Below are 13,458 nucleotides of genomic sequence, written 5' to 3'. Positions count from 1 at the left end.
CGAACGCGTTTCAGGCCGTCGCCCTTTGTCAACGAGACATTCTCGTTGACAAAGGGCGACGGCCTGAAACGCGTTCGAGATTTTTAACCTATCCCATGCCATGATGTCTAACATGGAATAAAGGACTTTTATACCGGTATCTAGCCCCCTCATTGCTGCATTGCTGTGCTCCGTTTTCTTCCGTGAGGATATCCTGTTGTTTTCCTCTGGATCAATAAGTAAGTATAGATATAGGATAAAGTGTCTGTTGTCTAAATTTAGCATAGGTTGAACTTGATGGACGTAAATCTTTTTTCAACCTCATCTACTATGTAACTATGAATGCACCACCAGCTATTTCACCAGCTATGTTAACTGAAGTCACAACCTTCCAATCTTAAAATGGTTCCCCCTTCACTTATCCTAAGCATTTAAAATGACATGGGCCTTATTTGTGTTCTACACGGGAGGGAAGTTTAGCAGACACTGCGTGAGGGAGCAGTTCTCACAGTACATAGTAACCTTGTGCCCTGCAAATACTTATACTGTTAGTTAACACAGGAGTGCGCAAGATTTTTTTGTGGAGGGGGGTGGGGGGTGCGGTGGTAAAAGAGGCCCCACATCTTCCCAAGGCATTTAAATTAAATGCCGGGGAACAGCGCGAGGCCTCAGTAACTCACTTACCTTGATTCAGACGGCTTCAAGCAACACGTCGCAATGGCAACGCGGCATCAAGTGGCGCTGCTGGGTCACGTGACGTCACATGACCCCACAGCGTCATTTCATGCTTGATATAAAGCGAGGGGTGGGGGAGAGCTGGTAGGGGGGGGGGGGGTGCAGGGCAAAAAGTTGGTGCACCCCTGAGTTAACCCACTGATTGCCAAAGAGCCATGCCAGATCCCTCTGCCGGCAAAGATGTGAAAACAAATTACTGAAGCATTGGGGACTAAAATGTATTGTGGAATTTCCAAAAAAATAATACATTTCACCAAATCACAATAATTTAATATCGAATAGAAAAGTAAAAATGTTCACTTCAGATCTAGGATAGATGGAAAATTAAATTTATTTCCTTTTTTTACTCTGTTCCGGGGGCTTTCTGAACCACTTTGCAAACCCTTAATTTGTACATACTGGTTGATGTGAAAACGCAAGGTGTTACTGGCTCCTATGGCAGGGAAAGGGTGTTTGTTTGCAGAACCTACCTTTGCTCTTGGTTGTCGCTTTAGGTTTAGCTTTCTCTCTGCCATCTATAGCAGGCTGGGTCCTGGTTTTTAAGCTCATCCTGTGACCGGTTTTCTTGAGCCAAGCTTTCAGCTGCGCCATGAACTCTTGCCCAAAGAGGAACGAGTCGTCGAAATTGGGGCAGTCGAAAGGCTTCAGCTCCATTCCCTGAAGCCCTAGTGCCTCCAAAATGTTACACTGCCTGGCGATGGTAGCCATCGAGAACGTCTGCCCCAAGAGCACAATGGATTTCCGGCACAGAGACACCGTGTTCTGGAGGACACTGGACAGTTGTCGTACATCTTTGAGGATAGAATGCTTCAGCTCATAAGTGTTACAGGCTATGAGCAATGGAATAGCGCTCCTTAGCAGTCGCTGCTGAATAATCATCATTTCCATGTCAAAGGGTTTTATTACGTCAAAAAGCTCATTATTTGCCTTGATCGTATGTTTTTCCTTTAACAGATCCAGAAGCTCGTAATCCACTTGGGGGTTTTTCAGAGTGGGATGATTTAAAAACTTGACAGAAGAGAAGCAGTACTCCCTCCTTGACACGGGCATGGGGCATTTAAAGCATTCCACGATCCTCTTACAAGCCTCTGTGTTAACCCTGAACAGAGCCTTGTGCTGATTAAAGAGATCTGTATCATTTTTCACGGTGTTGAATTTGGCCCACCTGAATATCTGCATGCTATATTTGGCAGTGGCACTGTGTTTATCTTTTGTCTCTGTGTCAGGTTGCTTTATGGGCTTACTCGTTTCCTCCTTGGTGGCGATTTCACCACCTTTCCCTGCCCCAACACCAACCGACGGCTCTACTTTTCGAAGTTGAAACTGGCCTACCCCATCTCCTCTCTGCAATTTCTTCTTACGGCCTGTCGTCCCCCGACGAGTCCTCTTGGGCTTTTTGCCCATGGTTCCCGGTGGCCTGATTACATCCTGCAGAGGAACAGCGTTGTCTATGCTGTAACCTTCCCTTCTCTTCTGAAACGGCTCCATCTGTTGTGATGGGGACTGAAAATCCCCGCAGATTTGTGGGGTGACTATTGTGTGCTCTTGAGACCTTATAGGGCTACGCGCGGGACCCCATTGCATACCTTGGCCATACTCCACACCCCTGGGCAGGTAGTCGCTACATTCCTGGGGTCTGAGAGGATCGATGTTACGAATTTGAAGGTCTGAGGTGCCCATGTTTTCCCGATAATAGCGTTCTTTCCCGAAAGAGTCATCAGGTCTCCATCGGTCTGGTAACGTGTTATAGAGTGTTCCTGAAGAGGGCTCGCCTCCGAAGTCGCTCACATTGTAGGAAGGGCGTAGTATATCATCTCTCCTTGATTCCATGTTCCAGCTGCTGCTCACAGGATCACGTGGAAGATCACGATAGGAGTATCTTTCGTTGCCACTGTATACAGGGTCATAGTGTTGTGACTTCAACTGTCCTGTTTATAAAAGGGTAGAAATGCCATATGCAAATGATTAAAAATGTTACAGTATGAGCATATAGATAGAAAGCAATAATGCAGATTCGGCTACTTTTATATTTTCCACCTTCCACAAATTGCAAACCGGCCCAAAAAGATAGTATCTTGGGAGAGAGCAGGAATAGTGAAGTATTCTTCATTCAGAAAATAGCAGAAGATATCTTTTTACAGGGTGTGTTGCTCTGTGACTTATGCAAATGTACTTTCTAGTTGAAACTACCGAATCAGAGAAGATTTAAAACACAAAGCTCAATCCAAACAGATTTTGATTAGGCAGATTCACAAATCCAGACGCTCCACACTGATCACCATAAGGCCTTGTACATGCCGGTTGTGTTTGCAAGGCGTCACGATCGCCTGCAGCAGGAGAGGTCTCTGTCCTGCATGCGGAGCCGATGGGGCGATGTGTCGAGGCCGCGGCCATCACGTCACGGAGCTGGTTTGCTCTCATTGGGCGAACCACCCACGTGACCTGGCCGTCGCGCGGCAAAGACAAACAAGTTTGTCTCGCCACATGTCGGCGTTCCCGTGCGCACTCGATTTGGTGCGAGCGGCCGTCAGAACCAGTATGGACGCAGCCTAACATGCAGGGGCGTATAAATCATAGCAGAATTTTTATTTATTCATCCTATAATATTAAATACATCCTCAAAGGTCACCTGATTTTTTTAATTGGTATCAACTTCGAGGGATGAAAACTTTACACACACACACACACACACATTTGTTTTGGTTATCCACTAATAGTGATATTTTTTTATTTAAATAATGTGCTTTTGGAATTTATCATATTACAGATATCTGTAATCGTTGCAAGGAGACGCAGGCAATTAGACCACACACTACATGGGTAAAAGGTGCCAAGGACAGATATCCATTTGTCACTCAAATTTAGGAGCAAGACGGTCAAAATTAGTCTTGTTTTTCTCTGTTGTAAAACCGTCAACCTCGCAGCTGATTTACGACAGTGGTGGGCTTATGATGTTTCAATGTTGGAAAAATAGTACACAAGTCTTAGCAAGGTATTATGAAAATCATAATTCAACAGAGGTATATTTGGGATCTAACATGTCAATTTTCATATTTTTACACCAGTGACCACTCTTCTGGGAGGGGGGACCTGGGACATATGGTAATGTTCTGTATAGGGACTTCTGTTGTAAGAAACAGTTTTGCATTTATTGTACCTGTATGTTCTTGCAATCCTTTTTCTGTAATCTAAGCAGTGTGTGTGTGTGAGATATATCTATATCTATATATATATACATCCGAAAAACACAAAAAGAAAGTGCCCGAGTCTAGTGCAATAAGTCCAAAAAAATGCACATTTATTATCCTTTAAAATCCAACAAAATGCTAACTCACAAACAACAAAGTAAAAACAGCGTTTTATGAGGTATACTCATGCACCACTCGAGGATTCAGCTACTCGGCTCACTCGGTATCTTCACCGCATGGGATCGCAGTGCTCCTCTGGGTCTCTGTCCAGCAGGAACTCAGGAAGCGACACTGTTGTTCGTATTGTCCTCCGGAAACAAAACTAGCGTGTATTTAGTTCCGGCCAGAGCTGTGTACTGCGTGCGAGCTGAAAATTGCTGCCTGTAGCCTCTATGAGTCCAAGATGCAAAGGTGAGTACCCACATTAACAACGCGACATACACCCTACGCGTTTCTTCACATTACGTGATTTCATCAGGGGATAGATCTTAGATGTAATATCATTAGTATATATAATTAAAACGATCCAATCAGATAGAATCTAGCTAATTGGCTCGATAGATAACAGTTGGAGATAGTTTATATCACATTAACACTTTGTATACAACAAAGAACTTGTACTTATTAAATATACAACAAATATTATATGTCTGCAAAATAAGAACTTATCTAATGCAAGCATAGCAAGGTGATAAGACATAATTATATAACCAAACAGTAAATGAAATTTAGAAAATGTATAACAACAACTCCATTTAAAAAGTATATATTATTTCTCTCTCTCGTGTGTGAGTGTATCTGTATATTATTTAAATACCATTTAGATACTCAACTGTTAAATACAGTGTTCCATAATACTAGAGTGGAATTGAATATATATAAATATTATTATGTATATATTAGTATTTTGACCAAAGAAAAAAGAAACCCGCTTTTGAGCACTCGGGTATACCATATGAAAAATAACAATTTATTGATTGACACAATGAGAAATAGTTAACAGTACAAAAATATTAAAAACAAATTAGGCTAGGACCTCTGACACGGATACTACCCAATAGAAACACTGTGGCACTGTATAGGGATAAACTGACAATGTAGACCCTATTGTGTATAATACACAGAAATATAAGAAACACTTGACTTGAAAAACTAAGATTATAGTTAACTTAATAGTCACTTGAATGAATACTTTATTCTTGTCTATATTTTGTATGGATATATAATCCCAAAACAGGTACTATATTATAATATGGAAATTTGATAATAGTTTAGATATATTATTAGAAATTATATTAGATTATATTAGGAACTTTGAATAAATCTTAAGTAAATAGAATGTGAAAGAGATAAAATATATGGTTTTATGAGATCTGAAATGAATATCTTTTTAACCATTAAATTAAACTATAATCTTAGTTTTTCATCTTCAATAATAGCTATACTAATGTTTGACTATTGTATGATAATTAATTATCAAATTTCAGTTAGCTGTTCCAATTTGATTTTCTCATACAAGCCCTTTTAAATGAATCATTTATTGATTGCTATAAAGAATTTCTAATCAAATATATGAGTTGATCAAATTGGACAATCTAATATTTAATACAAGTTTGATTTTTATGTTTATATTTCATTTCAGTCCTCCTTCTCTTCTTCTCTTTCTCATATTACACATACTACTACTATAAGTAGTTTTGTATGTGTGTGGTTGTATGCTGTTATACCTATATACTAATTGTGACGGTAACTTTGTGACAGGCTATAATAATACACCAAAAATATAACGGGGTTGAACTAAACGAGGCTTAGATATGATAAAATATAATTTATTCCTTGAAAAAGGTGAACACACGAGATTATACAAATAACAGACAAAATATAGACACTTACTTAAAGGTTAAAACAAGAAAGCCATCAGGATACAGGATGGGCCATTTCTTCCATAATTCAGGTTCAGATGTGGACATCACGACAATACATGAAGACAATTGAGTAAGGGGTGAATCTAACTTTTATACCATTTCAGCTCTTACTCTTAACCCTAGGCGCAGAGCTGGCTAGGAAAATCTCTTTGAAGTAGATTGTAAGTGTGAAGTATGACACTCACAAACCACTCAACTTCCTTTGTTCCTGGCCCTAGTATAAACAATCAGGGCAGTTAACCTTTGATCAGAGGGCGTACTTCCTAGACATTTGGTCTCTCCCCTGGCCATTTGCATTCCTTAGTAGGCAGGAATCTTCGCGGGCATTTGCCCCCGCTTTGAAATATAGTATGGTTCTGAATATACACACATAGTAAAAGAACCGGTTCCGTTAGGTCCAGTGGGTCCAAACTTTCCAGACCTTAATGCCAGAAGTGGTACACTACAGGGTCCAAGTTTCAGCCCGCTGCGACTTTCTGAACCGGAGATATACAAATATCACATAAACCGTTTCATATTTTATTATAAAAATCAACGCTAAAAAGAAATCTCAGTTTTTCACTAAATCCCCATTGAAAACAACGGGCTCCGCCGCCATGGGCTTCAATGGAGCAACGCCGCCGTTGCAGTCAATGGGGTTCCCCACCATAGGCTTTCAATGGGGTAACCGCCGCCATTGAAGCCTATGGGAAAAACCACAAATCTTTACATTCGTCCATACTCCGTCTGGTTGTTCGGAGAGGGCTGGGAAGGGTCATGCATTAAAGCCGGAACCTTGGCTACATGCCATGCAAATCCCATCCCTCTGGTCATTCCAGAACCGGAGATATGAACTTACATTTTTCATAATTTCACACTTAGTCGTTTTTACGCCACGCGGCTTTTCCCCATTGGAATCAAAGGCCGGCGCCGCCATAGACAATGCATGGCGCACGCCGCCATTAGATTCAATGGGACCTCCGCTCCGCCACTGAAGTCAATGGCGCGACCCTCCTTCTCCGCTCGACCCCTTACGGGGGTCTCTCATTCCTGGACCCGGTGTGGATCGTGTGTGGGGCTTCCTAGGAGCAAAAAGAACTTTATTCCCAGGGGCCCTAGAACCTAAGATTCCCACGCCAATTGTCTTTGAACTTGACCGAAGTGATTAAACTCTTTTCAAAGACATTGTATCCGCTTTTGCGGTCTGCGGTTTGGATGGCTGCCAACCTGTTCCTCGAGGCCGACGTTGAGGAATCTCCATTGAAGTCAATGAGCCCATTGACTTACAATGGGAAACCGCCGCTCCTCCTCTCGGACGCCACCTGCTGGTCGTCGCTGGAAAACAGGTCCCAAACCGCTACTTCTGCCATTAGAACGCATGGAGTCTCAATGGCGACCTATGGAAGGCTGCAAAATGGAGCCTGAAAAGGCGGGAAAAGGGAACAAAGGGCTATAATCACTAAATTAACATTAACCCCTTCCCTCCCGCATCAACCCTAGTGTATGTGTGAGTGTAAACACCAGGATGAGACATTACATTTATACAGGGGGATAAACAGTTGGATACTGAAGCAAGGTAAAAAACACATTACTGGACCTCAGCCCAGTTAACCCCTTGCTTCCCAGGTGAGAGTAAGGGGTGGCCAAATGGGGTGTAACCCCTTTAATCCCGGGCCAAATCCCCTCTCTTATGACACTAATATATACATAATATTTATACATATTCAATTCCACTCTAGTATTATGGAACACTGTATTTTACAGTTGAGTATCTAAATGGTATTTAAATAATATACAGATACACACACACGAGAGAGAGAAATAATATATACTTTTTAAATGCAGTTGTTGTTATACATTTTCTAAATTTCATTTACCGTTTGGTTATATAATTATATGTCTTATAAACTTGCTATGCTTGCATTAGATAATGTCACGCCTGTATGCCCGCAGACCTGGCAAGACCCCAATACTGAGGTGGGAACGGTATTACCACACACCCACAGCAGTGGGGGCAAGCCCGGAGTGTGGTATGGCATTGCTGGGCCTGTTGGAAGATAGTTAGTATACTTGCAACGTCCTGGTGGTATAACGTAAGAATGGTCGTGTCCGTGCGCCAAAGTCCAGGGATCCAGAGATCAGAGTAGTCAAGTTCGTAAGCCAAGTCCAAGGGTTCCAGAGGTCAGCAAAGTAGAGTTCATGAGCAAGGTTTTAGGGGTAACAGAGAGCAGGGTAGTCCAGGACGAGCAGGGGTCAAAACCAGGGAAATCCAAAGATACGCAGGAGCAGGCTGGAACACAGAGAGAGCAAAGCATAGGACTGCACACAGGGATAACAGGAACTATGCAGAGCAATGATAGAGAGGACAGACAGGGATTATAAAGGAGGGAACACCAATAAAAGAGAGAGGAGGAGCAGAGGGAGAAGTGGGAGACAGCAGGGATAGGTCAGGAGAAGAAGAGGAGGAGACAGAAAGAGAGATTGCTTGCAGGGCATGGGAGGAGGAGTAAAAGGAGCGTGTGCGTGCGCCCTCTGTAAACGGAGAGTGCGCGCGCACAGGCTGCGTCATGAGACGCGCGGAGCGCCGCGGGCACACCTGCGGAGGGGAACGGAGGAACGGAGGGGACAGCCACCGGAGGTGAGGGAATGGAAGCGGACACTGAGGGGACCTGGGAGCGGGGAGTGTCGTCGCAGGGGCTCGGGGGACGTGTGGGTGCGTGAGACTTGCGGGGCGCGCACCGTGGCAAGGGAATGGCATCAGAGGCTGCCGGAGCGGAACAGGAGAGGGTAAGCGAAGGGAGGTTGGCAGGGGAAGGGACAGAGAGGGTGACGTCAGGAGCATAAGAAGGGGAAGGAATACCCTGAACCGTCACAGATAAGTTCTTATTTTGCAGACATATAATATTTGTTGTATATTTAATCAGTACAAGTTCTTTGTTGTATACAAAGTTTTAATGTGATACAAGCTATCTCCAACTGTTATCAATCTAGCCAATTAGCTAGATCCTATCTGATTTGATCGTTTTAATTATATATACTAATGATATTACATCTAAGATCTATCCCCTGATGCAATCACGTAATGTGAAGAAATGCGTAGGGTGTATGTCGCGTTGTTAGTGTGGGTACTCACCTTTGCATCTTGGACTCATAGACGCTACAGGCAGCAATTTTCAGCTGGCACGCAGTACACAGCTCTGCCCGGAACTAAATACACGCTAGTTTTGTTTCCGGAGAACAATACGAACAACAGTGTCGCTTCCTGAGTTCCTGCTGGACGGAGACCCAGAGGAGCACTGCGATCCCATGCAGTGAAGATACCGAGTGAGCCGAGTAGCTGAATCCTCGTCTGGTGCATGAGTATACCTCATAAAACGCTGTATTTACTTTGTTATTTGTGAGTTAGCATTTTGCTGGATTTTAAGGGATAATAAATGTGCATTTTTTTGGACTTATTGCACTAGGATCCGGCGCTTTCTTTTTGTGTTTTTTGTACAGATGTACTTGGAATTCGTTGGTTCTCTGTGGAAGGCAGCCGGATCCTATTTGCAGCGAGATCAAACGACTGATCCATGTACTTTTGGACTTTCAAAACTGGTCTATGCACTTGTATTTGTAATTTTATTGATTTTGTTGTTTATTGTTTTTTATTCGTTATTATCCCTTGTTCAATTTATTTATCTGGTCACATACACTTTGATTTAGCATTATATACACATTAGCAACATTTAGATATACACACAATATTCTTAATTATAATATCACTAATTATCTAATTTGTTTTTTCATCATATAGAAATCACGTCATCATTCAAATAGCCCATAATTTTATGGGCATTTCCTATATCATTTAGATATACGTGCAATATTTAGCTAAATATTTATATCCACTTATAGGCGCAGTCTTGTTTGTATTATATATATATATATATATATATATATATATATATATATATATATATATATATATATATACATATACATATACATATATATATATACATACACACACACACACACACACACTCTCACACACACACACACATAAAAAACAATTAATAATCAATGCTTTGAGGCTCTGAATGAACACGCTTTGTTGAAAGTATTTACATCTTCAGACACATTTTGTTGCAGATGTGTGTTAAGTGCATCGTTTTTTCTATAATAGAGGGACCCGAGACCCTGGCAGATATATTAATTGCACATTTTGCATACTTCTCGCGTGGTGGGAGTGGATATAATTGAAATTTATTAAGGAGTTAATATTAACTTATTGAAAGTACCTTGCGGAGGAGATAGGCAAGTTGGCTAGAGTAGCCATGTGTATTAACCCTGGTTGCATATCTAAGTTACATGCTCACTTGTGTGCTGTTCGTGACAGATATAGTAGTATATGGGGACGGATTGAGGGGAGATACTGTTCATTTGAGGGGCCATTGCGAAGGTGACAAATGGGCCAGCTTGCGAGCTGTGTATTAACCCTTGTCCCGAATGCACGTCACGTGCTCACAGTTGTGCCGTATGTAACCGAATGAATCACCATATCATAAGATCAGACAAAGGATGAAGTTGATATATGAGAAAGATGTGAAATTCACAATGAAAGCGCTTTATACACAATGGCTCAGATTTACTAAACAGTACTTATCTACGTTCAAGTGAACAGGCTGCAGATTGCCTTTGTAATAGTTACTACGATCCAGTGTGTGTAATTCTCTTTAATATGAGTTGTGTAAACGTACCTTCCAGCTGAAACTGCCGAATCGTTTCTTGGACAGCTTCATCCAGACTCAACCGGTACATCTTCATCTTGTCTTGCACGACGACATCAAAAGTCTCCCGAGTGATTCTCTGGTTCGTCATTTCCTCTGGATTCGGATACTAGAGCCAAATGTATGATTATTGTGGAGCAATGTATCATAGGGTTAGAGGAAAAGGGGAGGGGGGGAGAGAGAAGAAAAGGGGGGGGGGAGGGGAGAAGAAAAGGGAGGGGGGGAGGGGAGAAGAAAAAAGGGGGGGGGAGAAGAAAAAGGGGGGGGGAGAAGAAAAAGGGGGGGGGAGAAGAAAAAGAGGGGGGGAGAAGAAAAAGGGGGGGGGGGGGGAGAAGAAAAAGGGGGGGGGGGAGAAGAAAAAGGGGGGGGGGAGGGGAGAAGAAAAAGGGGGGGGGGGGAGGGGAGAAGAAAAAAGGGGGGGGGGAGAAGAAAAAGGGGGGGGGGAGGGGAGAAGAAAAAGGGGGGATGGGGAGAAGAAAAAAGGGGGGGGAGGAGAGAAGAAAAAGGGGGGGAGGGGAGAAGAAAAAAGGGGGGGGAGGAGAGAAGAAAAAAGGGGGGGAGGATAAAAAGGGGGGGAGAGAAGAAAAGGGGGGGGAAGAAAAGGGGGGGGGAGAGAAGAAAAGGGGGAGGGAGGAGAGAAGAAAAGGGGGAGGGAGGAGAGAAGAAAAGGGGGAGGGAGGAGAGAAGAAAAGGGGGAGGGAGGAGAGAAGAAAAGGGGGAGGGAGGAGAGAAGAAAAGGTAGAGGGAGAGAAGGGGGGGAGAGAAGAAGGGGGGGAGAGAAGAAGGGTGGGAGAGAACAAGGGTGGGGAGAGAAGAAGGGGGGGGGAGAGAAGAAGGGGGGGGGAGAGAAGAAGGGGGGGGAGAGAAGAAGGGGGGGGAGAGAAGAAGGGGGGGGGAGAAGAAGGGGGGGGAGAGAAGAAGGGGGAGGAGAGAAGAAGGGGGGGGAGAGAAGAAAGGGGGGGAGAGAAGAAAGGGGGGGGAGAGAAGAAAAGGGGGGGAGAAGAAAGGGGGGGAGAGAAGAAAGGGGGGGAGAGAAGAAAAGGGGGGGAGAGAAGAAAAGGGGGGGGGGAGAGAAGAAAAGGGGGGGGGAGAGAAGAAAAGGGGGGGGGGAGAGAAGAAAAGGGGGGGGGAGAGAAGAAAAGGGGGGGAGAAGAAAAGGGGGGGGAGGGGAGAAGAAAAGGGGGGGAGGGGAGAAGAAAAGGGGGGGGAGGGGAGAAGAAAAAGGGGGGGGAGGGGAGAAGAAAAAGGGGGGGGAGGGGAGAAGAAAAAGGGGGGGGAGGGGAGAAGAAAAAGGGGGGGGGAGAAGAAAAAGGGGGGGGGGAGAAGAAAAAGGGGGGGGGGAGAAGAAAAAGGGGGGGGGGAGAAGAAAAAGGGGGGAGAGGGGAGAAGAAAAAGGGGAGAGGGGAGAAGAAAAAGGGGGGGAGGGGAGAAGAAAAAGGGGGGGAGGGGGGAAGAAAAAGGGGGGGAGGGGGGAAGAAAAAGGGGAGAAGAAAAAGGGGGGGAGGGGAGAAGAAAAAGGGGGGAGAGGGGAGAAGAAAAAGGGGGGAGGGGAGAAGAAAAAGGGGGGGAGGGGAGAAGAAAAAGGGGGGGAGGGGAGAAGAAAAAGGGGGGAGAGGGGAGAAGAAAAAGGGGGGGAGGGGAGAAGAAAAAGGGGGGGATGGGGAGAAGAAAAAGGGGGGGATGGGGAGAAGAAAAAGGGGGGGGAGGGGAGAAGAAAAAGGGGGGGAGGGGAGAAGAAAAAGGGGGGATGGGGAGAAGAAAAAGGGGGGGAGGGGAGAAGAAAAAGGGGGGGAGGGGAGAAGAAAAAGGGGGGGAGAAGAAAAAGGGGGGGAGAAGAAAAAGGGGGGGGAGGGGAGAAGAAAAAGGGGGGGGAGGGGAGAAGAAAAAGGGGGGGGAGGGGAGAAGAAAAAGGGGGGGGGAGAAGAAAAAGGGGGGGGAGGGGAGAAGAAAAAGGGGGGGGGAAGAAAGGGGGAGGGGAGAAAAAAAGGTGGGGAGAGGGGATAAAAAAGGTGGGGAGAGGGGATAAAAAAAGGTGGGGAGAGGGAAGAAAAAAGGGGGGGAGAGAAGAAAAAAAGGGGGGGGGAGAGAAGAAAAAAAGGGGGGGGAGAGAAGAAAAAAAGGGGGGGAGAGAGAAGAAAAAGGGGGGGGGAGAAGAAAAAGGGGGAGAGAAGAAAAAGGGGGAGAGGAGAAGAGGGGGAGAGGAGAAAGGGAGAGAGGAGTCAGTTTTTTAAGTCCCTCATCAGTTTCATATATGCGCTCTCCCGGTCATTGAGACATTTAGGACCTTTCTTAATTAACATACAGTAAGGCTAATAAAAGACAAGCTAGCCAATCACCTCCATGGTGGAGGTCTGCAGCCCATTAAGCGGCTCTCCGGGAAGGCCTCTGTCTTTACCTGACCAAAGCTCTCGCCGCTCCACTCGAATCCGACGCAAACTCTGCGTGAGCGCTGTGACGTCACGCGCAGACGACGCGGCGGACATCTTTGACAAGGGCAGTTACAGCACTTTTTCTCTTTTCTCACCCTGACTGTATAATCGCGGCCCCAGAGCCTCATGGGGCTTGTAGTCATTTCTAAGAAGTCTCGTATGGATCATCAATATAGATTTAACATAACAGGGCTGGGGTAAAATGTCCTTATTGGAACTAGTGAGAGATGCCATGTAAGTGCCATCGCATGAGGTTCATGGCAATCGGTTACCTCTATCATCACTGTACTCGGGAGCCTGAAGATATTGTTTCCCCAGAAGGGAGTTGAGCTCCATTTATGTGTAAAGAAATCAGTAGGAGTGTGACGGTGAGGGGGTAGCTCAATAATAAAGGTAACGCCCACTTGGTTACCCCTGAGCCGTGTGTAAAGGTCCCAAAGAGTCAGCTCTT

At 44.8% G+C, this 13,458-nt stretch overlaps 1 protein-coding gene across 7 annotated transcripts in view; it reads right to left on the bottom strand.

Annotated features, from left to right (window-relative positions):
* The window catches only part of LOC142501347 (SURP and G-patch domain-containing protein 2-like), a 137,275-nt gene extending 124,110 nt beyond the window's left edge, over window positions 1-13,165 (bottom strand). For 6 of the 7 annotated variants that reach the window (XR_012803472.1, XR_012803473.1, XM_075611159.1 and 3 more), the window contains exons 1-3: window positions 12,974-13,165; window positions 10,549-10,687; window positions 1,185-2,642 (exon numbers count right to left, since the gene is read on the bottom strand). Coding sequence is in view for 5 of the 7 variants with exons in the window: in XM_075611159.1 (XP_075467274.1) it covers window positions 1,185-2,642; window positions 10,549-10,687; window positions 12,974-13,150 (1,774 nt within the window). In the remaining 2 variants the exon portion in view is untranslated. Of the gene's footprint in view, window positions 1-1,184; window positions 2,643-10,548; window positions 10,688-12,914 lie in introns of all 7 variants that reach the window. The other variant, XM_075611160.1, reaches the window with a different exon arrangement.
* Between the last annotated feature and the right edge of the window lie 293 nt (window positions 13,166-13,458).

The sequence above is a fragment of the Ascaphus truei genome, chromosome 8 (genome assembly GCF_040206685.1).
Source record: "Ascaphus truei isolate aAscTru1 chromosome 8, aAscTru1.hap1, whole genome shotgun sequence".
Taxonomy (NCBI): Eukaryota; Metazoa; Chordata; class Amphibia; order Anura; family Ascaphidae; genus Ascaphus; species Ascaphus truei.
This window is presented reverse-complemented; position numbering and strand designations above follow the sequence as displayed.